We start from the raw sequence: 11,013 nt of genomic DNA, 5'->3' as shown, positions 1-11,013 counted from the left end.
CACTTTCTTTTCTGATCTTTCGTTCTTCATTGATTGATCTTTAACATTGGAAATTCCATATCCAGCAAGGTACTGAAAAGATGTTGGACCATTTTCGAATATGCTTAATTATTTAATTTTAGTATACCATTGGTACAGCACAAGTAATAATTAATAGGCTAAATTATAATTTAGTACCCTGAACTTTGATCTCTGTTCAGAAAATCACCCTTTAGTTTTAATTAAAATAATTAACTTAAATATATTATACAATTTAAACAATTAAGCATCTCCGTCAAATAAACATCTAATCTAATTCTTTATTGTGAAACCCCAAAACACATGTCGTTTACTTTTCTCCTAAGTCCCCGCACATGTTTGTGACCGCTCTCTTCACATGATGACACATTCCTCGTCTCTTCTTTATTTTCTTCTCTCCATCAGAAAAAATAATCCTATATGGTTTTCATTAGTTGCTTTAAAAGACCAGTAAATTAGCTTTTTATAATTGAAAATATTATTAATTATGAAGTGTTGATCTTCTGTGGACCTTAAAGAAATTGATGCTATTATCCAAGAAAGGAGATGTTCCCTTGCCACGGATCTTAGCCTGTTACTTAAGAATAAAGTACTTCTTCTGACTCTTCTTACCTTTCTGTTTATCTGATTTGTTTATATTTTTAGTTTTTAAAGTTTTGCTTGATTTTGCTATTAAGTGAATACAAATTTGGCTTGTGAATTGAACAAATATATTTTTTCTCATTTTGTTGTGTCAAAATTTGGCTAACGGTCAATAATAAGATAAAAAAAAGTGTTTTTGTTTTTATACGTTACCTCGTGATTTCATAAACTGCCGAGGATTGAATTGCAAGGGGGGAAGTTTATGCTTTTAAAGATGCGACTGACATGTTCAAACAAACAGTTCCATGTTGCAATTTAAGAAAGTATGATGTTCAGGCAACTAATTAATAGTGCACATCAATCTCCCATATTTTTTTAACTTAATTTTGGAACAATTTTCTGAGAATAACCATAGATTCAGTAAAGATCATTGTCTGAATCACAGATTTAGCAAAAGGGAACTCAACTTTCATATGAATCATTTGAAATGTGTTGATTTTTCCTGCCTCTTTCTTTCTATGTTGCTTGCCCTCATTTCTTTCCTCTTTCCGTTCTCTTCTAATTCTCTTGAACATATTCCCTTTTTCATGATAAGCATTTGTAGATCATAATTGTGTAATTCTTTGTTTCTGACCTCATCACAGGGATGGTACTGTGCCCGTCTCATTTATTCAAAAGTACCTTGTGAAGAAACTTGATCTTGCCAGCGAGGAAGAGGTGAGTTCATTATATCACCACCTTCTATGAACTAAAATGGTTTCATTCTGCATATAGTTTTGCAAATTTTTCAACTGTCATGTTTTCTTTTTCGTGCTATCTTTCATCCAAATTGCAATCAAGTGTCGCCTTTTTATGGGCTTTATGTTGCAACATTACCTTTCTTGCTCATAGATTTATTTATTTTTTACTCAGATGAATCTTCCGAATACAGCAGTGAAGATGGTTGCTGAATTAGATGAACTAGCAAAGCAAAACTATCCAAGAAAGCATGCATTACAACAAGTTCAAGGAATTCTTAGAACTCAATGCACAGCAACAAAAGTCATATGTATTTTAAAAGTGGAGAGCGGCGCATGAACCAATTTTGGGAGGGTAGAAAACGACAATGCGTTTTGGTGTTTCACACAAAACTTAACGAAATTGGATGTCTCTTTAACATTTATGTTTATTTGTTTAAATTATATAGTATAATTAGGTTAATAGTTAATAGTTTTAATTATAAGTAAATGGTGGTTTTTTGCATAAGGATCTAAGTACAGGGGGTTAAATTGCAATTTAGCCTAATTAATATATTCTTAAAAAGCATTCTAATCAATTAAGGTGCTCACTGGCAAAGAAAAGATTAATAAAAAAAAAATATATTATTTAAAAGTATGAATAAATGATAAAATAATTAATAAAATTTGATTTTTTGTTTTAAATATAAATAAAGATATATATCATAAAAAGAGTAACCGAATACTTTAAACTCACGAACATCAACAGATTCGTGCTCATTTGAACTTGAAGTAGTTTATTTTAAAATAAAAAATAAGATTTAAAATACAATAATAAATAAGGCTTTAATGTTTATAAAGTAAGTGTAGATAAATTATCTACCTTCACTCTCAAAACGACGTCGTTTTGGATTAAAAAATTAAAAATTATAATGAAAAAGACTATTATAACCCTGAAATAAATTATAATTACAAAAATACCTTGATTTTCGCCTCAAAACGACATCATTTTGAGCTTAATATAGATAAGCTATCTATCTTCACTCTAAAAAAAATGTGAACCCAATAAATAATAAAATAAAATATTTTAATAGCTTCAACCTAATATAACGATGAAATGTGTCCCTTATTCTTTTTGAAAACCAGAATGAAAATATTCCGGAAGAGAGGTATAGATTTGAATGACTAACGTTATGAAGAGACATGATGGCTGAGGCTGAGATATAAAGGGAGATGAAATGAAAAAGATACATTGTCGTGTACGATAAGGTCACCTTTCAAATCACAATCATCAATAAATTAAGTATTTGAAGTGATTTATTTTAAAATTTTAAAAATTAGTAATTTTTAATTTTGGAATAAAACTTTTTTGAAAAAAACACCATTATTTCTTTAAAATTAAACTTTTCCATATATTAAGAGTTAATACGCTGATTGGCTTGCAATTACCTCATTAATTTGTCACGAACTGCCAAAAAAAGTTATTGTTTTAGGAAGAGCATTTCGACGATAAAATAAAGTCAAGGATAAATGTTTTTTTTTTCTGGTAATATATTTATTCTTGAGAGAAATTTTCCATTGAAGTTAATTGATGATTTGGTGTCAAGAATAAACAATTCTTGAATTGTAAAATGGTAGCCATCTGAAGTCGAATATTGAAAGAAGAAACAAGAATTCCATCTTGTTTCACGAGGGGGAGATTTGATTTATTGATTGAAAACCAAGTCAATACTCAATAGTCAATAGGATTCTTCCACAAAAGCCAAATAATAACTGCAATTAAGATCATAAATCGATCATATTCTCTTCAATAGGAGTGTATATGGACCTCAGTTTTATATAAATATTTTAAGTTTGATCTAGTGTAAGCTATCTTGTATTAAAAATTGAAAAGACCTGGTTTAGATATGCATGTTAGTCTATTTAAATATCTATTTTATTTTATTTTAATTAAAATAAATAATATGATATAAAAAGACCTGTAAATTTATAGATCATACCTTATAAGAGTAAATCTATAACATGTTTTCTAAATATACTTTCTTTTAAGTTTAAGCTATTTTTATTTTACTAATATCTTAGGTCAAGTCTAATTTATTATATGCCGAGCAGACATAGACTGTGTGACTTATTTTTATCTATTTCTTCAAGTAAATGTAGGAAAAAAAACCTAATAGTTAGATAATAAAAGTTTTGAACATTATAATACTCAACATATATAAAATCATGAGTTTTATTAATGTTATGTTACATAACATAAGTTTAGTTTTCAACACACAAAATAAAGGAGAGAGAAAGTGGAATGATGAAAGAAAAAGAAAAATATGTGTAGAAAAATGAAGTTATATTATGTAACATAATAAACATAAAACTCTAAGATCATATAATGGTGATATAATTTTGTTGACTGCTGGGCATCTAATGGTCCTTTCTTGTCAGTTTCATGACCCAAGGGCATTTGCTGGATTTTAAAACTTTTGATTCCTTTATAATCGTTTTGGTATCAAACCACGTTAGTAAACACCTATTTTTTGGGGGGAAATATGTGCTTTTTAATAATAATTCCAACAATCCCCATTTATTTTTATGAAAACAGACACATACAATATTACACCTTGCTAGACTATCTGAAAGGTTTCAGAAGGTTGCCTTAGAAAAATAGCCTGATAGGAGCACGATGGTATTTAATATTTGTGGCAAATTGGGGTTTGAATAAATGTGTAAGTTTAAATTTAAAATGTAGTTTGATTATGAAAATAAAGAAACCAAAAGTTGTGTACTTGTGTTATATATCCAATCGTATATGAAAAATGGTTTGTATAGGAAACTCAAATTTTAGGTCTCATTTTTTCATGTTCCTCAAAAAAATAATATCAATTAAATTAAAAGTTACATCTTTGTTAATTATATTTTATTTCTCTTAAAATGTAACATTTTTTAAAATCAAGGGGGTGTGGTTTTATTAAAAAAAATAAGCTCATTGGTAGGGGTGTAAATGGGCCAGGCTGGCCCAGCCCAGCCTACGGCCCGGCCTACATTGAGCCCAGCCTAGGCCCGGCCTTTCAGAAAAGTAGAGTAGGCTTAGGCTTATAAAAAAGCTTTTTTAATAAATAGGCCATAGGCCAATTTTGTCTAGCCCGGCCTATAGCCTTGTAGGCTGGCCCATTTAATTTATTAAAATAAAATAATAAAATAATATTTATTTTGTGTGACAAAGATACAAAGTACCAAATATCAATATCTCTTACTTTTTGTGCTATTTTATTTTATGAAAGGAAAACTTGTCTAATGTCTCCAAATTTTACATGTTGTTGCAGCTTAATACCATGGAGCAATGGGTACCTTGCTGGATTATGATGTTACTGATGAAGATCTTTCAATAATACTCTTCTTTCCCTTGTCTTGATGGTGGTTTAAATATTTTTAGAAGAATGACATTCTCTTGTAGACTTTATTTCAACATCCAATAATTGTATTTTTCTTATTTTTCCCATTTCTTTGACTCTATTCCTCTATGATATACATTCTAGAGCTGAGGTATTATGTTGACTCTTTCTTGTTTGTCATTTTTTCTTATGAGAAGTACTAGTGCATGCATGAATGGAACTATCTTTGCTATATACAATTATTTTTTTTGTTTAGTATATATAGTGGGAGGCCTACAAGGCCTGTAGGCCATGTCAGACTTTCTTATTTTCGAAAATGGGCCGGACTTGGCCTACAAATAAAGCCTTTAATAGGCCAGTAGGCCAGATAGGCCAAATTTTTTTTGACGTAGGCTTGGGCCAGGATGGCCAAAGCCCAGCCCAGCCCAGCCCATTTACACCCCTACTCATTGGCATTGCACATTCCATTTATCTGACCAATTATACAACTTTTCTTATTTTGATTATGAAACCGTATTATGAGTTGGCAAGAAAAGTAAACATTTGCTGCCAAGAAATGCATTCATGACTTGGTTGCAACCAAAGTTACGTTACAGTTGTCACTACATCAATGCTAGTTTGTGATAATAATGCTCCAATTATAATATTTCTTATGTATTATTATGTTTAACTAGTTGAATCAGTAGTTAATTAATCCATATATCGACCAAACCGAGTCCTCCGAATTTAATATCAGAACTTTTTTTACAAGTTAAGCCCCAAAAAAAAATATTATTTTAGAAAAAAGTCGGTCTAATATAATAATTTTATTTTTTTACTGTAATATTCTTATTAAAATAGGTAGCTGGGCATCAGCATCAGTTACATTACATGACTGTGGCATAAATTGCGGACCTCGGTTTAATTGACATCACATAATCCAACGCCAACATCAGATTTTTGTTTTCCAATTCCAACCATTGATTTTGATTCCCTTCTCTTTTTTCTCACTCACCAGATAAGAATCTGCACACAACACAACACAAAACACAACACAAAACAGAAGCTGTTGATACTATAATGTTCTATTATTATTATTATTACTAGCTATAGATATTAGATACATAGAACGAACCACTTCTCTGAATTTTGACATGTCCTCCTCAAAGTTTATCACAACACCCTTTCTCAATATCTTGTTGTTCACCTTCACCCTCTTCCTTTGCTCTCTCTTGTACCTCTTTTCTTCTTCCTTCTTCACCTCATCACCTTTTCTCAATCATCAACCATTGGAATCTTCAACAAAATCCCACTTTGAGTTCTGCCCAAGTAACTACACCAACTACTGTCCATGTCAAGACCCAATAAGGCAGAAACGCTTTCCCAATAGAAAATGGTTTCGTAAAGAGCGTCACTGCCCAGAAAGCAGTGAGAGGCTGAGATGCCTCATCCCAAGTCCAGTGGGGTACCAAAAGCCACTTCCTTGGCCTCAGAGTAAGAACAGTGCATGGTTCAGTAATGTCCCTTTTCCTAAACTTGTGGAATATAAGAAGTCACAGAATTGGGTTAGATTGGAAGGTGACCGTTTTGTTTTTCCTGGAGGTGGCACTTCCTTTCCTGAAGGAGTTAAGGGTTATGTTGATGCTCTAAACCGTCTTCTTCCAGTGCCTTTGGAATCTGGGGTTATCAGAACAGCTCTTGATGTTGGTTATGGGGTATGCTTAATGCTCTTCTTCTTTCCTTTTATTCTTCATTATTTCAAACTGCTTCAAGACTTTAGCTAAATGAGCGATAAAGTTGGTTATTCTTCTTATTATTATCTTTCAGATTTAGAGGTTACTACAAATGCTACTGGGAACCTAGGATTTGATTGTCCTTTCATGTTGTTAATTAGTTGTTCCTCATTCTTGTTGTTCCATATTGAAGCTGTTTAGTTCTACTAATTATGACCAATTTACAAACTTTACTTAACTGCGATGATGCTATTATCTTTTTGCTTTGATTGTTTCCTACAACAAATTTTTGCATAATTGTTAGAGAAGTATATAAATCATTGATGAGCCTTCACTTAAAAATTTAATCTTTTGGGTTGAATTGGTTCTTTATATAGTATCAGAACTTCAGTGAACATAAGGTCACGAGTTCGTTTCTTACCGCCCCACTTTTTAGTGAAATTAAATAAGTACAAGGTAAACCAAAAATTGAGTTGAATTGATTCTTTACAATAATTGTAGGTTGCAAGCTTTGGAGCATCTCTAATGGACTATGATATCTTGACAATGTCAATTGCACCGAGTGATGAACATGAAGCTCAAGTACTGTTTGCCCTAGAAAGAGGACTTCCAGCAATGCTTGGAGTACTAAGCACTCATAGACTAACATTCCCTTCAAGATCATTTGACATGGCTCATTGCTCCAGATGTCTTGTCCCTTGGACTGCTTATGGTATCTGTACTTGAATCTTGTTACTTTGATACTAAATGTATGCATTAGAAAAAGGTATTTTAATGTCACCTACTTCATGGTCACAGAGAATCAAGTGTTTCAAAAAAAAATTAAAAATAAATTTCAGAAAGAAAAAAGAGACATCTCATTGGATGAGAAGAAACACTTAAATTTATTCAGCATATGAGAACTTGGTTTCAATTAATGATGCTATTATCTGATAGATACTGTTTAATTCATTAAAGATGGGCTGTATCTAAGAGAGATTGACCGGATTTTGCGTCCGGGTGGATTTTGGGTACTGTCTGGGCCACCCATAAATTGGAGGGTAAACTATAAAGCGTGGCAAACAGAACCTAAGGTGTTGGAAAATGAGCAAAACCTTATAGAAGACCTTGCAATGCAACTGTGCTGGGAAAAAGTTGCTGAGGGAGAACAGATTGCTATCTGGCAAAAACCCACAAATCATATCAGTTGCATACACAAGTTCAAGACTTTGAGATCCCCCAAGATCTGCAACTCATCTGACCCTGATGCTGGATGGTAATTTTCTTTATTTCAAATCACTTTTTTGTTCAGAGGGCACTATATGGAAATCTAGGCAACAACTTTGAGTTTTCTGTTTTGCTAAGGTTTCTGTTAGTAATTTTTCCCATGGTCTTGTTTATATTCTAGATCATTTTCCCATGTTTTATGTTCATACTTCACAAATATGAACTACTCAACAGGTATACCAAAATGACTGCATGCATTTTTCCTCTTCTAGACGTGAAAGATATCCATGAAATATCAGGTGGTGCTCTTGAGAAATGGCCTATGAGGTTGAACACTGCTCCACCAAGGGTTAGAAATGAAAATAATGATGGCTTCATGCTCAAAGACAAAACCTATATTGAAGATAGTCGAAAATGGAAAAGGAGAGTATCATATTATGCGGTCATGCTTAAATCCCTCTCTTCTGGTAAATACCGAAATGTTATGGATATGAATGCTGGCTTTGGTGGATTTGCAGCTGCAATGGTGAATTATCCAGTTTGGGTTATGAATGTCGTTCCATTTGATGCAAAAAGCAACAATCTTGGCATTATCTATGAACGAGGCCTTATAGGAACTTACATGGATTGGTATTTACTGCTTATCATCTTTACTGTCTCCTTTTTAATTTCTGAAGAATCTTTTCAAGTTTTTTATTTTTACTTTCTGCTTTAATATATCTATTGTATATTCGTCTGGTTTGTCATTTCCCTCAATCTAAAAGTTATTTGCATTGAGTCCTTTAAATTGTCCTGCTCTGGATATCTTAACATATGATTCGTTTGATCTTCATGGATATACTTATGTCTCGGTCGGTATCTGATGAGTATGTACTTTTGAGGTTGAAATAATGGAGGGAACAACGTTATCTTTCTTGCAGGTGTGAGCCGTTTTCAACATACCCACGAACATATGATTTAATACATGCTTGGGGTATATTCAGCATGTATATGAACAAGTAAGCTTAATATCAGTATAGATAGATGATTTCAGCATGTTTACTATTATTACTTTAGGGAAAAGTGTGTGTCATTTTAAAGGATGTAAAGAGAAAGAGATAGATAAATGAGGAGAGAGAGTTGACAAAAAAAATAAAGGTGTGGGTCTCACCTCTTTGTGAGAGTAAAATGATATAAGTCGTGTCATTTAAAAGGATAAACACTTTTCCCTATTACTTATGTTCATTACTGCCACTCGATAATAATAAAATGAAATGATGCTAATTCGCAAATAGAATTTTAAATTTTTTTCATTAACTTATTTTTTCTAAAGGCTCGTGTGTATAACTCATGATTAGTGGGGGGAGGACAGCTCCAATTTTAGGCAAACAAACACCATTTGTAGCATAAAAAGTAATTTTGAAATGTGATCAGCAACTAAGCATATCTGAACAATTAGAAATATATTAGAAGGCACACACTCATTAAAAGCCTTATATGAAATACTGAAGTGAATATATATACTCATATTCATGGTCAACTGTCTATGACTGATTGTATTCAAACTTATAATGCATTAATATACAATAATGTCTCTTGCAGGTGTAGTATTACTGATATTCTTCTTGAGATGCATCGGATTATTCGTCCCGAAGGAGCTGTTATTATTAGAGATCATGAAGATGCGATTCTTAAAGTAAAAGAAATAACAGATCAAATAAGATGGAATGGAACACTAGTGGCCGGTGATAAGAATGGAACTTTTCACTCGGAAATGATTCTTGTTGTTGACAATACTGAGTAAATTGATTATATTATTGTCCTCTTACCAGCAGAAGCTTTTCGTTTCCTCTACTCTAGCTTTTGATAGTTCAATTTTGCTGAATCTTTATTTCAGTAGTTTGTTAAACTTCAATACATTGAAGATAAGTAAACAAAGAGAATTAGGAGGCATAAGCCAAACTACCCAACAATCGTTAAGTAGGATATCTTAAGTTGAGTCTTCCTTATTATCTTAAGCTTCTTTCATTAACAAAATCCTTTCCAGATTTAGAATGAAGAATTTTAAAAAGGAAAATCATACCCTTCAGGCACAGAGTTCATCTCTATAAGAAGTAATCTCCAAAGATCCTAAGCAATGGTAACATATGAGTAGGATGTCTTACACTTTATTCTAGTGGGAATCTTGAAATTATAAGTTACATAGACTCAACTTTACTAGGGAATATTGACTCAATGTGTTTTTGTAGATAAAATATATGAATTCGTTACTCCTTATCAATGTGTTCTTAAAATTGGCCCGATCATTCACTCAGTTGAGGTACCGAGTCTTTAGTTGAATCGCATCATCAGGTGATTATACGTAAATCTAAAATTTATATTAAAAAATTATAAACATATTCAAATAGTAAAAAATTTAATATAAATTCTAAATATTTTAATATAAAAAATAACAAATTATACATTATTGTTTAATAAAAGATCGTACAAACATATAATGCTTGTGATATTGGTATTTCAGGTTCAGTAAATGACATCTTTAACTATAAATCAAATCAAAATTTTCTGCATAGTGCATAACTGAGATGATATTAGTATTGTAAGTACATAACCTAGGTAAATCAATAAACAACAGATCACTCAAATATGTCCATTATAAAGTTTTTTAGAAAAAAAAAAATTGAAATATTTTTTTAAATAAACTGAGCCGAGTCACTAGTTAACCGATTGCGTCACCGGTTTTTACCAAAATCGGCCGGGTCACACCGAGTCTGGTACTTGACCGATTCAATATGATAACCAAACCTGTCAAATTATCGATTCACCGAATTTCGGGTCGACCCAGCCATTTCGATTTTTATAACATTGGTTCATTTCTTATCTCTTATGTTATATAGGAGAGTGTTTTTCTCATCGATTTCTGTATTTTTTTAGCTTTTTCTACAATAAATAGGTTTTACACATAATTATCTCTATAACATGAAAAAACTTCTCTCCTCTTACATGAGATTAATAATAACATTCTTATAAACTTCAGTGCATCTAGCGATTCCTTTAAAGAGAAGCCTCGGGTACACATTTAATACCAAATTGCATTAGCCCATTAAAGCATAAGTCAATTAAAAGAGAAGAAATACAAGGTACAAAGCTATAGTAAAACAAGGTTCATAGTAGATTTAACAATGACTATAAATAAAAAATAAAATGAATAGATCAATTTGAATTAATTGGAAACTAAAAAAACCTTAATAAAATTTCTCAAATAATCCGTTAAAGCACAAACCCATTCAAAAGAGAAATAGAGAGAAAAAAAAGAAACACCGGGTCCAAGGATAAATAAAAAAAAGTTTTAGACAGCAGATTCAACAATGACTAAAATAGAAAAAAATAAAATAAAAATAGATGAATCTAAAT

General features: G+C 31.6%; 1 protein-coding gene across 2 annotated transcripts; it reads left to right on the top strand.

Moving 5' to 3' along the window:
* Positions 1-5,671: 5,671 nt before the first annotated feature.
* Positions 5,672-9,426, top strand: LOC133310684 (probable methyltransferase PMT19). 2 transcript variants are annotated; one of them, XM_061511648.1, is made up of 7 exons: positions 5,672-6,175; positions 6,284-6,396; positions 6,916-7,126; positions 7,372-7,669; positions 7,855-8,250; positions 8,541-8,618; positions 9,202-9,426. In XM_061511648.1, exons 1-7 carry the CDS (start codon positions 5,836-5,838, stop codon positions 9,401-9,403), a joined length of 1,638 nt encoding a protein of 545 aa, XP_061367632.1. In that variant the 5' UTR covers positions 5,672-5,835; the 3' UTR covers positions 9,404-9,426. The 2 variants fall into 2 exon arrangements, with proteins under 2 accessions (XP_061367632.1, XP_061367631.1); XM_061511647.1 differs by having other exon boundaries at positions 5,673-6,396.
* The last annotated feature ends 1,587 nt before the right edge of the window (positions 9,427-11,013 follow it).

The sequence above is a fragment of the Gastrolobium bilobum genome, unplaced genomic scaffold (assembly GCF_033153095.1).
Source record: "Gastrolobium bilobum isolate Gb01-03AN ecotype WA unplaced genomic scaffold, APGP_CSIRO_Gbil_v1 utg11324, whole genome shotgun sequence".
Taxonomy (NCBI): domain Eukaryota; kingdom Viridiplantae; phylum Streptophyta; class Magnoliopsida; order Fabales; family Fabaceae; genus Gastrolobium; species Gastrolobium bilobum.
This window is presented reverse-complemented; position numbering and strand designations above follow the sequence as displayed.

Bases quoted from the DNA above. Each gene is read 5' to 3' on its own strand.
- LOC133310684 (XM_061511647.1), top strand. From the start codon at position 5,836: ATGTCCTCCTCAAAGTTTATCACAACACCCTTTCTCAATATCTTGTTG. The intron at 6,397-6,915 runs GTATGCTTAATG...CAATAATTGTAG, and splicing joins CTCTTGATGTTGGTTATGGG to GTTGCAAGCTTTGGAGCATC. The intron at 8,251-8,540 runs GTATTTACTGCT...TCTTTCTTGCAG, and splicing joins ATAGGAACTTACATGGATTG to GTGTGAGCCGTTTTCAACAT.